The 21644-nt window shown below is 39.9% G+C and overlaps 1 protein-coding gene across 1 annotated transcript in view; it reads left to right on the forward strand.

The window, feature by feature from the left end:
- ABCC3 (ATP binding cassette subfamily C member 3) overlaps positions 1–21644 on the forward strand; it is a 58044-nt gene that overhangs the window by 21753 nt on the left and 14647 nt on the right. Inside the window, exons 2-15 of the mRNA XM_035893386.1 lie at positions 1027–1203; positions 2113–2238; positions 3123–3260; positions 4985–5110; positions 5926–5987; positions 7189–7320; positions 11361–11579; positions 13884–14061; positions 14597–14758; positions 16007–16099; positions 17456–17659; positions 18910–19056; positions 19463–19550; positions 20549–20615. Coding sequence (XP_035749279.1) covers positions 1027–1203; positions 2113–2238; positions 3123–3260; positions 4985–5110; positions 5926–5987; positions 7189–7320; positions 11361–11579; positions 13884–14061; positions 14597–14758; positions 16007–16099; positions 17456–17659; positions 18910–19056; positions 19463–19550; positions 20549–20615 — 1919 coding nt within the window. The remainder of the gene's footprint in view (positions 1–1026; positions 1204–2112; positions 2239–3122; positions 3261–4984; positions 5111–5925; positions 5988–7188; positions 7321–11360; positions 11580–13883; positions 14062–14596; positions 14759–16006; positions 16100–17455; positions 17660–18909; positions 19057–19462; positions 19551–20548; positions 20616–21644) is intronic.

The following is a 21644-nucleotide window of genomic DNA, read 5'->3' on the forward strand; positions in this document are numbered from 1 at the left end:
TAGTCATTCATTTATAAGGGGTGAGGAGAAGTGGCTCAGCTTAACTGAAACATACTTCTACTGAGAGCTCATACCTAAAAATAATTAGGTACAAGTAAATGATTCTAGTGCAGAGATAAGGCATATTTGAACCACCGATATCTTAGTTTTATCATCTGCCTGTTAATGATAGTACAACAAAGTAATTTCAAGTTTCCTGCAAGTAAGTATTTATCTACCACATTTAAGCTGACACATCAGATGGTGAAATACAAGTTGTGAATTTCCAGTAGGTTTGATTAAAACCAAGTTCCCCTTAACTGTACTGAAATCTCTATTTTAGTTTGGACTTGTGTAACTGTGTGTTTGCATGTGGTGCATTCAAATCCTTAGGTACAAGTTGTATATGTGAATTGTGGTGTCCAAGGTCACAGATGGAAAGCATTGCTTGCAATGTCTTCAGGAAAAGCCATATTCCTGCCTCCATGTACAATACATTCCTTTTACCTTTGTTTAGAATAGGGAAGTAATTATAGTTGGAGGCATATGAGTAAGAAGGACAAAATTTTGTCATAAATGTAGGGGGTTTTCCCAGGTCAGCATACAGTTGATCTAATTCTAATAATTTTCTCCAGGGCTGGACATTCTTGCTGGATGAGTTCTCGAGTCAAGGATTTTGCCTCAAGAGCTTTGTTTAGCAGTTGCGCTCCAGGCTGGGAATGCCCGAGAAATGCTGTGGTATCAGCACCTGTAACTAAGCCTTAGGGGCACACAAGGGGTTTGTCTGCTATGGAACTTATGTCCAAATCTGAGATACAGGAGGGCAGAAGTCTATTTTTTTAGGTTTTGCCCAGCGCTTAAAGCTGTTCTTAGCCCTTTTACTACAGCAGATTAACCACAAGTAGTTGGGATAGGTATTTTTGGAAAGCTTTTTACTAAGACCATTTGCTAACTCCAGCAGAATTTGGATACCACTTCTTCAAGCAGATGTTCTGATTGGCAGCGTTTCTGCCTCTCTATTAATAAATGTCTCATCTTTTTTTCCAGGATTCAAATCTTTCAATACACACTGATAATCCAGATCTGACACCGTGTTTCCAGAATACCATCCTAGCATGGATCCCTAGCATTTATCTATGGAGTGCATTACCCTTTTATCTTCTCTACCTGAAGCACAACAATAGAGGGTACATCGTGCTTTCCATGTTGAGCAGGTTCAAGACGGTAAGATCTCTTTGTAGTCCTCCACGAGTAATGTTTTGAGTTTGTTAGCAGAGGTTCAGTATCTAAGCAAGTGCTGCAGTAGGGTTTAAACAAAATTCCCTCTGATTTTGGGGGGAACTGAAGAACTTGCTTATAGGAAAGAACACTGTATATACAGATTTCTGAGGAAGGATACCAAAGGATAGCTCATCTGTAAGGAAATCCACTATGAGTGCAGTCCATCATCTTTGTGGGTAGGGGAAGGAGTTGATAGCTCTGCAGAAGAGTTTACTCCTTTGTTGAGCCAAAAATGTGCTGCCTTACCCTTACTTAAGCTTTAAACCACTGAAAGTTGCCAAAGAAAGACCGTAAGGTAGGTCTAGTGGGAATTGCATCTCATTGTGAAAGTAAGGAGAAGAAGGTATTTTTTCAAGACACTCTGTCCACCAATTAGCTATGTGATTTCATCTGCATCTTGTGCGTAAGAGATGGCTGCTGTCAGCGGCACCTCTGGTTATAAATAGCTAGGTCTAAGGAAAGCAAGCAAGTCACTTGCCATAGGCCACAACAGAACCAGGGTTATTCCTGGGGAAAAATTCCAGGCTTCTGCTTCGGGGCATGTCTGCCTTTAATCTGGATGCTGCCTGTGTTTCCAATCAGAACTGAATAGTACAGGAAAAAAACAGGTAAATACATTAGCCTTTCTGCTGGTCGTGTTTGCAAATCCCTTGGAAAGCAGTTGAGAAGAGATCCTTGGTTTGAGTGCAGTGGGACAGTTCTGTTAGCCTGACTGCAGCTGGTCAGCACAGCAGTGTTGTTCTATTTACACAGCTTTGTCTTGCTGGGAATCCGTGAATCATAACGGTTTTGCTAGCCCTCTGCCCCTAGAGATGAGTTTACCAAATGCTGTTTCTGTTTGACTACTTTCAGCTGTTTGGTGTCCTGCTGTGGTGCGTGAGCTGGGCAGATCTCTTCTACTCTTTCCACGAGCTTCTGCAAAACAGGACGCCTCCACCAGTCTATTTTGTAACTCCATTGATCGTTGGCATCACTGTGGTTCGTAGCTGTTTCTGTTTATTGTGACCAATGAGAATAATTCTTTCTTAGACAGATGAAGGAGGAAAAGGGTTCCTTTGCATTCATTGCCTTATCCTGTGCTCTTTTAGCTGAATGATTAGTACTGTATTACTGAAGCAAATTCTGCTTACCAAAAAGGCTGCAGTTACAGATCTCCCTTTCTTGTAGATTCAGCTATTTAAATTAAAATCTTTATAATGGAGAGATTGTTCTGCTTCCCACCTTGCTCTCATCTGTTTTTCCAGGCTTGTGATCCAGGTGTGGAGAGAATTTGGATATGACTTTGCCTAAACAGATATGCTAGAGCATGGCTTGTGCATTGTTCATCATTGTATTGGACTTTGTAAAACTGTGTCTTTTATCTGGTCGTTGTTCCTCCATTAAACAGAAACCAAATTTGCTTTGCCTGGGATGACAGACAGGCTTGTGGCTGTTGTATGAAAAAATGAAACAGTAAAATTTGCCCATTAAGTTTTTAATTCACTCAGATCTTTTTTTTTAAATCTTGTTTTCTAGACAAGTCATGATTGTCAATCTGGACTGGAGAAATGACAGCTCCTACATTTGTTTAAAATGTTTGTAGCTAATATTTAATTGTGCCTAGCCCTAGGTACAAAGCCTGGTTTAAAAATTGAATTCTGGAGATGAGGCTCTGAAAACAGTAAAAAATTTATTTCATTAAGTTACTCACCACTTTCCTTAGATAGATGTTTTGCCGTTGACTTCTGTGAAGTTATGATGGGGCCTTATTTCAAAGAGGTCCTGCTGTCGATGATGACTGTAATAGCTGCCAACTGAGAGTGTGATTAAAGGGAGCGGTGGGACAGGATTGTGTTCACGTGTTCCTGTATTTACTTTTACAGCTGTTAGCTACATTGCTTATTCAATACGAAAGGCTGAGAGGAGTTCAGTCCTCTGGAGTGCTTATTATCTTCTGGTTTTTGTCAGTGCTCTGTGCCGTGGGGCCTTTCCGGTCTAAGATCATGACTACAGCAGCACAGGTAACATGCCATCCTTGTTAGCACTTGGAGAACAGGAAATGTAGTGTTAACATCTCTGTGAAGGGAATGAATCACCGAGTTTGGAGCCAGATCTGAGCCCAGCTTTTGCCAGTGAGAATGAGAAGTTTGGTTCCGTTGCCTTGTCTCAGGCTTGTGTAACTTGAAAGGAACTGGGATTTCTCATGCAATGTCAAAAGCAGATTTTGCTTACCCAAGGCTATACTGGAAACCTGACAGACATGAGGGCTGTACCAACACCGTGTATATATTAGAACAGGCTCTTCCCCCCCCCCCCCCCCCCTTTTTTTTTCCTTCCCTTTTCCCTTTTGCAGCCCCTTCCCCTGCCATGCTTAAATAAGGATGGGTAGTAATCGGAGATGACACATTTTAATACGTAATGTCCCTTTTTTGCTTAGGCAGATTGGCCACATTATACAGCTCCGTAGGCTTTCTTTCATCAGTGCCTGATGTGCTGAGGACAGCATTTTGACTCCCAACTGTGGCTGTAAATAGAGAGAAGGAAGTTGGAGGGAGAGGAAAGAAACCTGGGCTGTTATGATTCCTGTTTGAAAACATAGCAGGTTCTCCCACAGTAAGAAAGTTGTTATGTTTTTCACAGAAACAAATTTCCCTAAGTAGGGCAAAGCAGATTGCTTCACTGATTAGGAGCAAAAAAGAGTATTTGAAAAACATTAAGGTGATTGCTTCTCCTCAGTGAAATCAGTGTTGATTCTGTTTGGTGATTTTTATTTATTTTTTTTTATACTTTTTTGTAACTATTAGCAGCATTATCCTTTTAGCAAGGGTTTTTCTATACCAGGCTGTTGTAAATATTCCAGCAGAGATTGAATGAAACATTAAATGACATTCTGTGGAGAACTTCTGCAGAAAATGGCCGCAATCCTGGTGAGACCCTTTCAAACACCACTTCAAGTCAATTTTAAAACTGTAGTAGTGGTGAATAGGTACCAATATTGGACTATCAATGTTTGAATCCTTAATCAGCGTAAAATTTAGGGGTGCAGAGCCTTAGAACAGTTATGGGCATCGTTTCTCCTATTCTTGCAACTGCTGAGAAATAATATTTCTCTTGCGCTTAAGGTTTAAACATTTTAAGTGAACAATGAGAGCATTCACAACTCCATTAGGGTATGAAAGAGCTGTAAAATGGACTTACCCTCACAATGAGAAGATTTAAGTCAACTGCAGACTCATACAAGTAGGAAAGGAAATATCGCTAGAGCAGATGGAACTGTTATTATGCAATACAGTGTTTTTTTGCAGCTTCCTCTGAAAGTATTTAACACTGACTGCTTGTCAGTGACAAGATACTAAAGTAAGTGGATGTTCTGTGATCTGGGCTGACAATTCTTATGCTTAAGACATGATCTTGCAAGAACCCCTGAAGGTAATTTAGAAGGATGTCATGTAGCCCTGATTCCAGAGGGTGTCTGCATGCAGTGAAGATGTATAAGCACTTTGAACTTGACATAATTTAATGAAAAGCTTGGAGATAAGCATGTTCTTAGGCACTTTATGGAGTACATGCATACTTTTGTAAGATAATTCCTGCTAGCAACTACTTTTCAGTATTCAACCATAGAGGAAGAAAGGAATTGCTAAAAGAAGCTGTGAAAAATTCAGTGTGTGTGTGTGTGTGTGTTGGGGGGGCTGGGATGTACAATGAAAAAACAATAATTTACTGTGTTTCTTTTTCCCTCTAGGGCCATGTAAATGAAAGGTTCAGGTTTACCACATTTTACATCTACTTTGCTTTGATAATCATTGAGTTGATCCTTTCATGTTTTAAAGAAAAGCCTCCATTTTTTTCCCCTGTTAATACAGATCCTGTAAGTATTTTTACTTGGCTTTATTTGCATTTTAACACGCTAGATCATGTTTTGAGAGCTCCACTGAGAATACTTTTCACTGAAAACAGCTTTGGATTGTCATTGAGATTGCAGTAGCTAGTGACCCTCTTATGAAACACTGGGTATGGAGAGTAATATTAGGGTTTGAAGCCTTTTTCCATTATATGTGCCATCGGTAATGACTGGAAGCTATGTAGTGAAAGCAGCTCTCCTACTTGCTGCTTCACAGTAGTTTAAATCACATTTATGAACATTGAAGTGTAATATTGATTATTTCAAGAGTGGTTTTTGTGGAGATGGTGGTCTACTTGCTTAACATTCATTTAGAGTTAGCTAAAGTCTGTAAGGGTTGTCTTAATAAATGAGTTCTATATGTGTTGAGAATAGATATGGAAAAATATTAATAACAGAAGATATTAGTGGTGTCACAGGTTAAATTTCTCCTCCAATTCATAAAATGGTTTCTATAATTGGATTTATGTTTGAACCAAGCTGAGGGAGAAGTTGAGTTCATTTCTTAGAATGAACATTTCGAAAACTATAGAATGACATTTCACTTTATGTAAGTGTGATTTAAAGGCAGTATATGAAGCAATTTTTAAAGATAAAAAGAGTTCTGTATGACATGGGAAATGAAAGAAATCAATTTTATGTTTCATTAGGACATAGGTATGTACACATAATATACCAGATAGTATACCAAAACTGATCAAAATAAACTGTCTTCTTATTAAAGTAATGGTAAAGGTTTTGCTTTATTTATTTTGGCTTTTCCCCCCATAACTTTGCTATAGAATCCATGTCCAGAGCTAACTTCAGGCTTCCTGTCAAGATTGACATTTTGGTGGTTTACAAGGTGAGCTTCTCTTTCAAGCTGTCGGACAGCTGACAACCCCAAACTCTACTTGTGATATGTGTTGTACAGAGTTAGCAATACAGAGATTTTTTTTTTTCCTCTGTAAGTAGTTGATGTTGGATGCTCTTTCATCCACAGTGGTGTCAGCACTTTTAGCATTCCTCTTTTTAGAAACAGTTTTCAGAGTGCTCATACTGCCCAAATTTCTTCTCTGAAGAGTAGTGGCAACAAGTGCGGCACGACTAACAGGGTGTACAGCCTGGTTGTGCTTACTGTGTGCTGGAGTATAACCTAAACCAAGGCGCAAGGCTGTGTTCCACAAGATTAATTGTGGCAACCTTTTACCCACCTGAGGATGCATTTTGTTTCCTGTTGAGGTTCATGGGTGAATGCTTTTTTATAAGGACATTTTCTGTGCAAGAGGGAAGGTAAACTGGGTTAGATATACAAATGATTACCACCAACTGCTACTGCTGTCAAAAGGCATGTGTATTAAAGATGCAAATCTGAGATTGGGCTTACTACTACTCCCATGATAAAGAAGTGGAACACCTGTCAAAGGTCATGTTAAGACCCAATTTTTCCATAGTGGTTGAGGGTGTTGAGATCTTCATTCTTCCATCCATGTAACTTTATTGGCCTGGCAACAGCCCTGTAAAGTTCTTTTTGGTGAGAGAGTGTGAGATCTTTCTAAACTTCCAGAGTTTTGAATGTTCAGCTTCCCTGTCGAGACTCCTGGCAACTCGATGTTTGTATCCCTTCACAAAATTCCTCTTATAGTTGAGGAACTGTAGTTTTCGGAGAAATCTGATTTTCCTTTAACTTACATGAGCTTTGCTTTTGCATTTTGTTCACCTCTGACAGTTATTCCAGATAGATTTCATTATTTTCACCTCTAAAGCTTCACTGTTTCTATTCAACACCACAGTTTCATTCAAATGCTTCTGGCAGTTGGTTTTTATTATCCTTTTTTTCTGAAGTGATGTTTTCAATAAAATACATGTAATCAAAACTGCGTAATGTCATTTCCTTAATTGCAAACATCAATATAAGGAACAAAAGGAGATGGAGGTATAATTATCACCCTTTCTGTGAAGATGTATCTTCTTGGTTTTGTTAGCTCAACAGTCCCAGAGTAAGTAGCAATGCTTTAAATACTATTAACCAAACTGAATTGGACTGTTTTTCTCCATATCTGCAGCATGGCAATTCTTGGGTACAAAAGGCCCCTTGAAGATAAAGATTTGTGGTCGCTGAATGAAGATGATACTTCAAAAATTATTGTGCAACAACTAAGTAAAGAGTGGGACAAAGAAAAAGCAGAGTGCAAACAGTAAGTGTACGAACAAGTCTGCAAACAGAGATTGATCCGAGTCGTTTCAACATTAATAAGCTGCTCATGACTGAAAATGAGACGACTGAAAATGAGCCAACTAAAAATGGCACCTACCTCTTCAACCTGTCTCTTTTTCATTCATATTAACAGTCAAATTTGCTGATTTTTAATATGTCTAGGCAGAGGCAAGCAGGAGCCCTCTAGGGCTTGTGTACCACCAACACACTTTTTAACTAGGTGCTTAAAATCCGCATGGGCAGGTAGTGCCATTTACCATGTTGAGAAGGGCTGAAGATGTGTAAGCTGAAGGGATTGAGTTGGTTGGATTGTAGAAAATGAACAACTTTCATCACTGAGCTGCTGGATGTCTAACCCCATAATTGCACACCTCCTGGGCATGTTAGAGCACAACCACTAGGCACCATAATCCAAAAGGAATTCCTCATCATCCCCATCACAAGTTTTTTGGCCTGACAACTATTTTTAGCCTTAAGGCTCTTAGGAGTGAGCAACTCTTCTCTTCTTAGCAGTGAAGATAGGAAACTCAAAACATGTGAAAGGCAGGTGGGGAAGAGATATCCTACTGTGAGCCGAGACCCTACTCCTGTTGCCTAGAAAGTTAGCAGCAAAATTCTCATAGTCTCTGATGGAAGTGGGATGAGGGTCAGAACTTGTATATAGTTACATCCATGCTGAAGAGGATATCCTTTTTATTGCATGTTCTGTCCTAATCTAAAGAAGTTATCTATTGTGCAACTGTGTTTCCTTCTCCCACTGGTTTGTGTCCAAAATGTTTCCAAACAAATAGACGTGATAATAGCGTGTTTCAAATTAAAACTTTCAATAAGGAGGAGGCCCGCACTTCCATTTCCTTTCATTGTGGAGATTTCTTCTCCATGTGGAGGCTTTCCTCTGTTCTCTTCTGTGCATATCCTTGCCAAATTGGAAAGACCCTATTATGTGATAATATTAGGAGAGAGTTGTAGGGTTCTTGGCAAGGCTAAATATGATGTGGAGAGTTCCGCTTTGCAGCTAAAATTTGAAAGGCTTCCAGCACTAGCACCAGCAGCTTGTCCACTAGTGCGCTGTGCGTATGTGCATTGTGGTTTTACTTTGGGGTTTTTTTTGTTTTCTTCATGTCTCCATTTTTATGGTGTGGAATAACATGCATTGTCTGGGTTCTGGTCTTCTTGCACAGACATAAATTTTACTCCCCCAGGCTTTTATATAGTAAGAGCACAGCCATTGTGCAGAAGTGCCTAGGGTCCAGGAAAACTTTTTCTAGGAAACCAGAAACCGTGCCTGGAGTTTTGTCAAGGGATTCATTGCATTTTGAAAATTATTCATACAAACTGGGGCCAGTTGGCAATGAATTTAACCATAACTTCTGGCTTGTATTTAGCTAAGGTAAAATTTTGTGGCAACTATATTAATGATTCTAAGGTGGGGAAAAGCAAAAACAAAGCAAATCACTGTACTCCAGGTTGCTGGGTTTCACATAACTCTAAAAGCTTCATGGCTCTGCTTATTCTTCAATTACAAGTAGGTGTTTTCAATTACTTCATGTCAAATAACATTAGTGGTAGTTGCTTGGGAGCTGTTGTGAATACTTTTTTAACTCATTAAATCTGCTCTGAGCAAGCTTTTATGACATTAAGAATGCTGTGTCAAGTTGTACACGTGTTGAAAGTGTCATGGAAAATATTTGAAGTGTACATAGTAGTAATTTATTTTAAAAAACTTAATCAGTTGCAACTTTGGCATAGCTGAAGCTTTAAACTTATTTTATGGTAATGATTAGCACATTTCTATTGTTCCAAAACCTACAAAACCTTTTTACATTTTGCTTCACAGCTGTCTTGTGAATTATTGTGAAATAATTGCTAATAATTCATTTGCTACTAACGAGCTACAGGAGAGATCAGTTTTAAGTTATTATAAACAATAAAGCATGCAAAGAGTATTTTTCTCTTTTGCTCTCTTTGCATGTATGGCTGAAGTCTTTACTCTCTCACTTTACTGATCAGTGCAGCTGGTTCTGAGAAAGTTAGAGCTGTGCTGGATGAAGAGAGAGATGGAATCTATTTTGCATCGTTTTTCGTTAGCTTCTGCTTTTAGAGACTATGCTTATTAAGACACATTGAAGATGCAGGGCCGTGTCATCACCATTGAGAAAGCTATGTGTTTTCCCATGAGATAGTCAGCATCTATTACCTGCCCTGCTATAAATAATGGAGACAGGCACATGCTTTTTGCTTTGATAAAAAACTGGGTGTGAGCAGTCCCACACGCTGCTGAAAGCCTGACCTCGCCTAGCTACCTGTAGTAAACACTAGAAGTGTATTTTCTCCTTGTGGGATTTTTTTGCTGTGAGAGAACTATTGCGTTGCTGTTAGCTCACTGTAATAAACATTTTTAATAGCACAAAGCCAGGGGCGAGTAGTCTTGTTTCTTCAAATCCTTCAATGAGTTTAGCAGCCTGGTTGCCAGAAAAATAAGGCTTTGCTCATAAACTGTCCAGGTTTGATCTGGAAGGACAAAGGCAACGCTGTTTGTTCTTGTCTGGGAGAAAAAAAAAAAAAAGAAAAGTCTGGTTTAGGTTCTCCCCCTGCCCTCAAACTTTATTGCAAAGAAATCGGGATTTGCACATGCTTTTGTTTGAAAGGATATGAACAAGTTTCTACCTGTGGACTGTTAGCCACAGTGATCATTTTGAACACTCACAGGCTGTTGGAATTATTTGACTCTGCAGTCAGCCAGCTCCAAAAAACCTATATGCTCTTTATGAAGAATCATAAATCCAACCTCACTTGATAGTACTTACAAGTTATTTTTCAAATGCCTTCTTGTAAACCTTCACCGTTTCTAGGGTCTCTCTTCCATCTGTCCCTTCTTATAAGGCTTATGTGCCCCAGACTAATTTCCTTCTCCAAGCTCCACCTGGACTTAACCTCCCTGGCTGCCATTCAGGAAATTGTTCTCTAGGTCCCATAGCCCCCAAGAAACAACAGCAATTTGGTATTTGCTGGTAGAAAAGCTGCCAGGCTGCTCTTTGAGAGCAATTCATGGAGGAAATAATTTCCCAGAGCACCCCCTTTTTATTGATGGGCAACAGAAGTCGGGCACCTAAGCCCCAGAGGTGCTTCTAGAAAATCCACCTAGAGTCCTAGAGAGCAGCACGGACCTGTTGGGTCCATTTTTTATCAGTCGGTCTCAAAGAGCTTTGCAGAAGAGGTCATTTTCGTTGGCTTAATTTGCAGATGGAGAGAGAGAGGCACAAAGTAAGAAAGGAATAGAACCAAACAGGGTTTAAATGCTTTAATTGTCATCTGAGTAAAATTTGGAAATTTGGGAACCTAAACCCAAAGTTTCTGTCCTGGAAGAACCTTGGACAGCTGCGGCCCAGATCTTGGAGATGGCTCAGCTTTGGAGGTGCTATGGTTTGTACTCTTTCAAGTTTCTAGGAATGCAAAACTCTGTATTTTGAGAGGGCTGTGCCTGCTTCCTCTCTTAGCTTGGCCTGTGATTCAATGCCTGTCTCCCCGGAGGGATTCAGACTACTTCTCTGAAAGCAGCTGTGTGATCAGATAAGGCTACAGGTTTAGTACAGCTACTAATTGAATAACAAATGCAGTCTCAGAAGGGCTAGGTGAGGGTGCCTTTTGTGGTATGTAAATAGCAACTGTTAGAGGATTCCCCTACAAGAAATTGGAGATTCAAGGTCAACTCTGTCCTCTGCCCAAAGGAAGTCAAGCCTTCATCTCCTGCTTGTTTGGGCCATGTTCTCATCCTATGGTGATTGATTTTTCTGGCCCATGGAGTACACCTCACAAGTACTGCAGAAAAAGAAAAGAAAACAAGACTCATGACACAAGAGTGGCCTATCCCTGAGTGCATCTAGATCTTGTTGAAAGTCTAGCTGCTGATCAGTAGCAAAGCAAAGAAAGAAGCGGACTTTCAGCTGTTACTGCAGTGCTGTACACATAGGTCAATGACATTCTCGTTGTCAGTTCTCTCTAATTGTTTCATTCCCTTAGGAAAGAAGATGTGACATATATGAAGAAATCTAACCATGTGCTGAATCATGTTGGTGATGGTCCAGAGGAAGCAGAAGTTCTGATCAGAGACAAGAAGCACAGTAGAAAGCCTTCTTTTCTCAAAGCTTTGTTGAGGACCTTTGGGCCGTACTTCTTAATCGGCTCCTTCTTCAAGCTGATACAAGACCTACTTTCTTTCGTCAACCCTCAACTGTTAAGGTTGGTTTACTGTGTGAGTAGTGTCTATGTGCAATCCCTGTGGAGGCTTGGCTTTGGCACGGAGTATTTATTTTTGAAATGCATAGCTAGTTTCCCTCACAGTGCTGCATGTGTATGCTCCCTCACCTTCCCACTGAAATGACATAAGACAGGAGTTCTTTATTGTGGACTAAGCTGTAAATTGGGCAAGCATCACTGAAATGCAAGATTCATAAATCGCCTATCACCAATAGACAGCTTTGAATTACCTGTTGCTCCATGCAGCAGTCCAAAGCAATTTCTCCCCATTTCTAAAGGATTATTTGCAAAATCAAAGCGAAGCACTGCTTGCTGGATCCTGTAGTCTCTGTGCATCTGATACCCACATGTGTTGGTGGTGGCCGCAGCTGTAGCCTGACTTGATATACAAATGAAGTGCGATACTCAAGTTTGTGGTGCTATGGCCATGCCACTGTCATCTGGGAAAGATTTTGGATCATTTAGAAGAGTTCATGCGTTCTTAGTTGTGCACAGCAATGAGAATGTGCAAGGCACAGTTGCAGTAAATTTCCTTGTGAAATGAAATTTTGGTTCTATTTTAAAAAAAAAAGAGAGAGACCTTGACAAAAGTGGTATGTCCTCAAACTCTGCTTGTATGAGGAACACCTGTACCTCCCATCTCCAGGGGGAACAGTTGCTCAGCCTGATCCATAAAGGAATTTGCATGATCCCCACTTTTTTTTTTTCTCTGTTAGTATTATTCTTAAAGTGAGAATTTTCACCAGATAATCATTAACTAAAAAGAAAGTAACAGTGGGAATACCAGCATTTATATCAAACAATTATTTTTTATTTCCAAATCAGTGGAAAAGCACATAGTCCTGTTAATGCATGAGAGAGGAATGGAGTTTGGATGGAGGCCACAGGTGGATGGGGGGAAGGGGGAAGAGAGGGCCCTGCTCTTATATGAGTGCCTCTTAAAATAAAACCAGTGTGGAGCTGTGTTCTGATGTGTTGTTCTGTGGGTGGTTTGTGACATACCCAGAAATTTGCTAAAAAGAGGGTCTGACCTAGTATGGTGACATTTAATAGCTTACAGCCTGTCTTCTTCTAGAGTCCCTAGTGAAGAGGAGGCAGCTGGCTTCCTTCTGAGAGCACATTAAGTATAATCTATTCTGGGAATTTCTCAAATTTTGCATGAATTCCTGGATATGCTATCAGTGATATCTCAAGGCATATGATGGGGAATTTCTTCTTAAGTCTAAATTCCTGCAGTCTTGGAAAATGCACTGCTAGTGATAAGAAAAAATGAAAAAGCCACGGCTGTCTGGCAGGTTGCACATAAGATAGTTTCATGTTTCTAAAAAGACTGCTGAATCCCATGCTGGGACTACGAGGAAGAGGTTTTCCTGAAGCTGTCCACTGACAGCATGAATGGCTGATGCAGTGCAGAAGGAAGATCTTTTTGGACTGGAAGAAGAAAGATGTAGCAACCTCATGCTTCTAACATAAGGGTTTGGGGCCTGACCTCTAGTTTCCAGGTATATTTTCCCCCTGCTAGTTATGGGAACTATGGATTCAAATCTCTGTTCCTCCCATGTTTTGGCAATTCAATACTGTGGTCAGTAGGCTGAAATCACAAATGTGATTTTTGAGAATACTGGACATTGTCGTATGTTGTTCTGCTTGTTTGCTACATGTCAGCGTGCAGGTCTCGCAGGGAGAGAAGCTCTGTGTAGTAAGAAACGGCTTATTGATAAAAGATGGTATAGCCAGTTTAATGGTACTACCATTCTGCCAAAAAAGTAGGAGCGAAGAACTCCTTATGCATCCATCCAGGAGGGTGTCTTTTAATCTACCTTTTTTTTTTTTGTGGGAAAACACCCCAGGCAGAAGCACTCGGGCTGCTTGAGAAGGATTTGGGTAAGAAGCTGGTTTTGCCTGCTTTACTACACAGTCCTACTGTGTCCTGTCATTAACCTCTTGCCCTGGGGGGCTGCCTAACGCAGCTCAGACAGTGAGCCATGTGTTTAAATGCTGGATCTCGGGGGAAACCTAGAGTTTCTCATCATATTTCATTTTCTACAGGCTCACTTGCAAATGGGCTTTTTCACTGGCAAAGCCTAAGGTTTTGCTGTTGTATCTTTGCAATGTTGTTTGACTGAAATCGTAACTCAGCTCGCATCCTGGAGAGCTGTTTACTTTTTGTGGTTAGAGAGAGGATGTGGCAGGTTGCCATAGTTGAGAGAAGCTGTGTTATGTCCCATTAAACTTGCATGGTTTTTATTTTTGTTTCCTTTCCTTCCCTAATCTTCTGAAAAACAGTGTATTAATCGGCTTCATTAAGAACAAAGATGCCCCAGCCTGGTGGGGATTTTTGATTGCGGCTTTGATGTTTATCTGTGCTGTGCTGCAGACACTCATACTTCACCAGCATTTCCAGTACTGCTTCGTTACTGGGATGAGGCTGAGAACTGGGATCACTGGAGTTATATACCGAAAGGTAAGACTGGAAGCATTTCATGGGCTGGAACAGCAGTGTATAGCCAAGCAAGTGGCCTCAGTTCTCAAATACTCAGGGAAGAGCAGGCATATTGGAGAAGAATAGCCTCCTGGAAAATAAGATTTATTTTTTTTTGGTGAGTTTTTAGGAGTACCTCTATCATACTTTACAGAATTTTCTGGTCATCAGCAACTTAGTGGCTGTACTGGTAGGTCACCAGACATATCACAGGCAAATACTGGTTCACTTTAAGTATTTGGAAGAGGGATAGTGTGTTTGTGCTACAAGTTGATTAGATGCAACTAGGTTTTCTTCAGAATGGTACATACTGCTTGAGATAGAGGTGCTCACGTGCAAACCATTTCATGAAGTTTTGTTCTTTGGAGATTAGGAATTGATGTAAGCGTGAATTATTTTATTCTTGTTGGAGAAGCACGTTCTCAGGGAGTGTCTTATTTTGCTAATAACTGAGGATTTCTCAGTTTTTCCATACATATCAAGATTGTGAATCCACTGAATCTCTCTTATTTCTCAGTCCTTAGTCATCACAAACTCAGCGAAGCGCTCATCTACTGTTGGAGAAATTGTCAACTTGATGTCAGTGGATGCCCAACGTTTCATGGACCTGATGACTTTCCTGAACATGTTGTGGTCTGCACCGCTCCAGATATTTCTGGCTTTGTATTTCCTCTGGCAGGTACAGACATTATCACATTTTTTCAGAATTTGTCTAAATGATGTGCAAGCTTATTATATTTTTGTTAATGTGATCCACCACTGCTTTTTTTGGAAACTTACAATTGACAGCCATCTAGATATGAACCAGCAGTGTGTCCAGGTGGCCAAGATGTGGTACTTAGGGACATGGTTTAGTGGTGGACCTGGCAGTGCTAGGTTAACGGTTGGACTTGATGATCTTAAAGGTCTTTTCCAACCTAAACAATTCTATGATTGTTGTTCTGCTTTATAGTAAAATAGCTGGTACTGGTGTACATGATTAATTAGTCTCTTAATTATTTTGTTCAGCTGGTAGGCGAGATAAGGTATTTGAAGCAAAAGACAGCCTTTATGTCTCCTCTGTCCCTACCATGCCTTGATAGGATCAGTCTTGGACTCATCACCGTGTTCCCAGTAGGTGATACAAATGGGAGCTTGAGGGAAATAGTTTAAAAGCCAAACCAAACAAAAAAACCACAACCCTGGACATAGGAAATGTAAGCCATGTATGAAGATTATATTGTGCCATATAAAGAAGTTTTGTGCAAGTCAACATGAAGCAAAGCTCACCTGGAATAATCATATTTTTTCCTTTGCTGCAGTGAAGTTGTTTCTGGTTTATTCCAGATTCAGTTTGAGCACTGGCTTTCACCCTTAAAATGTTTCTATGAAACGAATCTGTTTTACTGCGTAAAACAGTAGCTCCAACATAACCATATTGATTTAGCCTTGAAAGCCATTAAGTTGCAGCAGCTTTATGAGTTACTGCTCGGCTGGTAAGCTGCAGTTTGTATGCTTTTACTCGCATTGAGGGTACTGGGTTAATTCAGTAATTACAGTTCCCTAGGTCAGAGAGGAGTCAATGGAAAAATTCTTTCTGTGTGGCTTACTTGTTCCCTTTCTACATTTGCTCAATAGCTCTGTATTTGTGTTAGTTCAAAGTTACTTCCCCTTCCCACTGGGAACCACTTCACAGGTAAATCACAAAGCACTCTGTTATCACCAATACTAGCATCATCATAATAATAATTCAAGGTGGATGCTGTCATATTTTTGTCTCCTCCTCATAGCTGTTCTGTGGAATCAGAACACTTCACTGGGAAGAGTTTGACTTGTCTATGTAAAACATTAATTTCTGTTTCTATAACCTACTGTTGTTTTAATGCTCACCATAGGGAACAGCAGCACTTGGGTACAACAACAGTTTACCTTTTTTCTTTCAATCAAGACTTTAGGGCCTTCTGTGCTGGCAGGAGTTGCTGTGATGGTTTTACTTATCCCATTTAACTCTGCAATAGCAATGAAAACCAGAACATTCCAGGTAAGGTACCAGCAGAGAAGGTGACGTTATCTGACTTGGCAGCTGTGCTATGAGAAATGAAGGCATCAGTGGTTGTCTTGGCCGTTAATGAGCTGCCATTTGCACCAATTTACTTATGAGTAAGATTGTACTGATATATTTAATAACTGTATTTTCTCAGATAGTTTTTCTGTAGTAAATTGAATGCTATTTAAGGGAAAGGTGTGGTATTGAGTCAGTGGCTCTTCATACTGCTGGAGCAGCCTCTGGGATTAGCAAGAAGTTTCTTTTGTCTCCGAATCCCTTCAGCTGGTAGCTTCTTCTAGGAGGTCTAGAGAAAGGGCAAATAAATGCTGTTCTTTAAGCTGTGAATGACTCTTTTCAGAGATGGGAACTGAAACCTGGCAGCTTGTTTTTTATGCTAATAGCTGGTGTTGACTTTCATTGGTACTGAGCTGGACCAAATTTGAATTATTATCTTAAGGTAAAAGGATTCTTTATGCCTTTCTTTGTAGTTTTAGTTGTCCCTAAAAACCCAATATAATAGTGCCCTCTGGCTTTGTGCTAGAAAAATCTGATAAGTGGTTTGTGCTGTGCAGCCTATCAGTGACTGTTTGGAAGATTTAAAAAAAAAAAAATCAAGCTGCTGATGTAAGAAAAGTAAGAGTTGGAAAACAAATATAAATTATGACATTTAAGCACAGCCTTAGTAAGAGAGTGGTGGTATTACGTGCCTTAAAGAGACATCCAGACTTCCCATTAAATCTCTTGGATGCTGACATGTTAGTATTAGCATTCCTTTTCTCCCTTGCCCATTATAAGATGCTCAGAGCTGCATAACTTGGTGTGCATGTGTGTATGAATGCAGTTTTTCATTTTGTCTATACAGCTGAGCAGGGTTGGTCTTTTTTTTTTATTTTATTTTTTTTAAAGTAACAGAATACAGTGCTTCATTCAAATGTATAGGAAAAAAATAAACTAGGAATAACCACAATTTTCAAGGGATGCTCTAAGAAATACAACTATGCATATCAGGAAAAAAAATCTGAAGAAATCAAAGGAAGAAGTAAGGTAGTATTTTTGTGAAGTGGCTGAATCTTTCTTTAAGGTGGTTTTGAAAATGTAACCCCTAACAGTGAAGATGAGTGGAAAGCTTTTATACTCTGCTTTTCAGCCATTTTCTTTGATTTCTCATTTCTTTGGAGGTATAGACTTGTGCAGTAAGCTTACTGCTAACAGTCTGGCTGTCTTTTAATTACCTTTTGCATCCTCTTTAGAAATAGCCCAAGGACCATCACAGCTGTGAGACAACATGTTGAAAGCTCTCTTCTAGTCATTACTGTGACACTCTGTCTCCTGTGTTTACTAATAACCTAGGTGGAACAAATGCGACATAAAGACTCCCGCATTAAATTAATGAATGAGATTCTGGGTGGCATAAAGGTGCTGAAGCTGTATGCTTGGGAACCATCGTTTTCAGAAAAAGTGTTGGAGATACGAAAGAATGAGCTGCGAGTGTTGAAAAAATCTGCCTATCTCAATTCTTTGTCCACCTTTGCGTGGATCAGCGCACCATTCCTGGTAAACTCAATTTGCATGACTTTCTAAGCTGTACAAGTACATCCTTGATGGCTAAGTGTGAGGCTTTCTGCTTGCTAAATGTACATAGGAATAAAATGTAAATACTTTTAAAAAAAAATTATTCACATGCTTTGAAGCGAAGTTCCCTGTTCTCTAGAGCCTTTTTGTTAATCGGTATTAAAGTATTTCTTGATAAAGCCCGCCAGTGGAAGCTGGGAATAGCTGTCTCAGGAGAATTTCCAACCACTTCAAAGTACTTCCCATAACAAATTGAAACTAGAATTTGAAACATCAGAGATATTTGTGAATAGCAAAAAATTGCAAAAAAAATTTTTTTAATTGAGTCAGTCAGGACAACATCTGTCTTTAAGCCGTTGTTTCTACCTTTTGTGTTACAGTGCTCTCCTTGTGTTAGTGGGAGAGAGAGTTGTTAAATTATTCTACAATCGAAAAAAAGATTGATTTAATGTAAAAAATAAAGCCCATGTAGTAGCTTGCCAATTCTGAAATGCTTTTTCCTCAGTTTTCTCTTCCCCTCTGTTTTCCACTTCATTGCTCTGTGATCCCTTTTGCAGAAAGGGTTTTGGTTTTGATGAATAAAAACATTCAGGTAAGTGCTTTGTCAAAAATGTTCCTAGCCAACTGTTCTCGAGATCAAAGGCCCAACCCTGCAGAAATATTCTTAATGGCCTCAAGATCCTGCCTCTTTCATGTTTCCTTAAAGATAATGCACTTCCTTAAATACACATTCCTGTTCCTGCTTACTGCTAGTTTACTGCTTAGGATGGTCCCTCCACAGTGGATGGTCCCTGTCATACAGTGAACCAGCAGATAACTTGGATTTTGCTCCCTTTTCTATTGATCAGTGAGTCTTGTTTGCTGAGCCCGCAGTTTACAATGGGAAAATTTGATTGGGTGGAGTTGCAAATGCAGCCAAACCACAGCCAGATAACTGCTTCTCATTTTTACTTACCCAAGTTCTGTAGTTCGCCTCTTGAATCTCCTAGTTCAACTAAATGTAGCCATTAGTAATCTGAAAGTTATTTTATTCTGTGTGCCCTTTTTTGTATCAACTTGTTCATACGACTTGTCATTCTTAAAGCATGTTGAAAAGGTCAGAAACAGAGAATGTGCCCGATTTTGTTGTTGATACTCTTATTTCAAAGATGCCTATCAAGCAGGCTCGACTGCTTTTTGAAATGTCAAAATATTAGACGTGTCTTGCAGTAAACTCAGTTTCTGGCTTTCAGGTAGCATTGACGACATTTGCTGTGTATGTCTCGGTGGATGAAAAGAATATCCTGGATGCAGAAAAGGCTTTTGTCTCCCTCTCCTTGTTTAATATCTTAAAGTTTCCCCTCAATATGCTTCCACAAGTCATTAGCAACATTGCGCAGGTAAGGAGGATCTGGTGCAGAAGTTGTTTTGAACAACTTGAACAAAAAGAACCCCAGGTGTCCCTGGTTTCTGCAATGCAGAGATCCCTCGCATCTGCCTGTTAGCTGGTTTTCTTTCTAATATCCTTTCTCTACTGCTGCCCTGTAGTGGAAAGCCTGACATCTTCTGAGTAAGCTTGTCTGTGTGAATTTTGCTTTGCTCAGATGAACTCAGCTTGGTCTGAGAAATTTCACAGTTAAAAGCTTGAATTTCAGTATAAAACTGATTGCAGAGAAAGAATGAGTCACTGTTCAGGAAGCCCATGGGGTGAAAGCTTAAGCCATGCTGCATGCTTTCTTTTTCAGTAGTAAGAGCATTAAGCCCCCATTAAAAGAATGATAAAATAACACTGCGCTCTTTTCTTAGACAAGCGTTTCCCTAAAGAGAATTCAGCAATTCCTGAGTCATGATGAGCTTGATCCAAATTGTGTGGAAACAAAAATGATTGCACCAGGTAAAGACCGGTATTTTTCTAAACTATGCTAATACAACAAACGTCTTGTATTTGGCTTGGACTGGTTGAGTTATGAAAAAAAGCAAAAATAAAATAACAATAATAATCTTGGTTTAAAAAAAAAAAAAGCTGCTGCTTTGAAAAGTATGTTTGTTGTTCAGGCTATGTGGAAATTAGAATAAGTTTCTGGATATATTTTTGAGCTGAGTTATTTGGCCTGAGTTTGCATCTGCAGTGTATCAGATGCTAACAGCACTGAATAATGAAGTGCATCCGCTGACTAGGGACAGCAAGACCTGCTCAAACCTTTTGCACTGCACAAATGCTCAGGAACATTATAGACAATTTTGATTTTTCTTCTGTTGGGAACAGTATCCCAAAGCAAATGAGCAAACCAGGTGGTCTCAAAAAAATGTGTTTTCTCATGTAATGCACTTTCGTGATGCTGTGGTTTGAAACCTCTCTTGTGTGTGATGCCGTGGAGAGAGGAGGAGGCTGGGATGCTATTACTGTTATACACCACCCCACCAGGAGGTAAAGAAAGCCTGCAGATCTGTAACTTGTTAGTGTGGCAAGCAAAAAGCAGTGCAGAGGCAAATTTAATCTGATACATCAAAGTCAGCAGCATGCAGTGGTCTCCTACTGACTTGAAAGTGGTTTCTTAAGTAAAGATATGCTAACAGTTGCACGGGGATTCTGAGCAGCCAATGTTGGGACCAGCCTCACCGGGGCAGGGTGAAGCAGGACAGCTTTTCAGCTCTGTAGATCTGTAAGCTCTCAGTCTATAGCTTAAGCTGCAATCAGTTATTTTCACTCTGAACAAGCCTGTCTTGTGACCCACAGTCATGAGACTGTGCTTCCCATGCCAGTAGAAGAGGGAACTGCAGTGTACATGAAACACCCATAAATAAAGATTCCTCTGTCTGCCAGTCCCTCTGCCGTACTATTCTGTGTAATACGTTTCCTGCCTTCTCTACTGTTGTGTTTTTGTCACACAGGCAATGCCATCAGTGTAACAAATGCGACGTTCAGCTGGGGAAAGGAGCTTAAGCCATCTTTGAAAGAGTAAGATTTCTTTATGCAACTGCAATACAACATCTACCTGCTTCGTGGTTTCTGGCTCCTGAGAGGTCTGTTTGAAAGATGTCTAGTAATATCTGCAGGCTCACTTTTGGAAAAGGTTGTTTCCACACATCCCATATGTGCATCTTTTCTGCCTTTAAAAACATTGAGCTCATCCTCATGCCTCATGGTATTTAGGCTTTACAGAACAGTGCTGTAAGGCTTTAACTCCACAGTGACTAGCGTAAAATAGTTACCTATTAAAGGACAGAAAGACTATGTAAATTTGGTAAATAGACATTTTTTAAACTGAAGCGTTGGACAAATCAAATTGATCTGATGGATTATGAGGACAGTTGAGATGTCTGGGTTTGGCCTTGGGTGTGTAAACAGTGGTCTGTTCTTTAAAGAAGAGTCTTGTGGCTGACTCATTCATGTGGCTGTACGTAGGCCATTTCCAGACTATGTGAGTGCATGTTTTGCGCATTTGCGTGTTCAAATGAATACAAACAAAATTTGCCTGGAAGCATATACTTTCTTATGTTATGCTTTGTTGTCAGATCAAAATCACAGAAGCCTCCTAAGTATTCTTAGAATTCTCAGACCAATGAGCTTGTGTTGCTGAGCTCAGTGTATTATGGTAGCAGGTTACACATGGATAACCTGCAAGCAAGAGGCTTAGAGTTCGAAGGACCCAGTTTGGTTCAGGCAACCAAATCTGCAGTCAGGTTGACTTCAGTGTTCTGGGGTTTATTTCAGAAAGAACCATGCATCTCCAGCTCAAATTGCTAGTCATCTGCATCTAAAAATTACCCGATGAATTCCTAAAGTAGCAGTAAAGCAAAACTCGGGTAGAGGGAAAGAATAATGAAACAGAAATTGTAGTACTTCTGAGTTTTCCTGCTTTTAAATTTTTTTTTTTTTTTTTTTAGAACAAACAAAAAACCTCTTGCAGTGTTCAAAACATCAGCTACCTGCTTGGTAGGAATCTGCATGAGAATTAGAGCCCTAGTTCTGCATCAGGATCTGTGA

The sequence above is a fragment of the Egretta garzetta genome, unplaced genomic scaffold (assembly GCF_000687185.1).
Source record: "Egretta garzetta isolate BGI_Z169 unplaced genomic scaffold, ASM68718v1 scaffold34, whole genome shotgun sequence".
In the NCBI taxonomy this organism is placed as follows: Eukaryota; Metazoa; Chordata; class Aves; order Pelecaniformes; family Ardeidae; genus Egretta; species Egretta garzetta.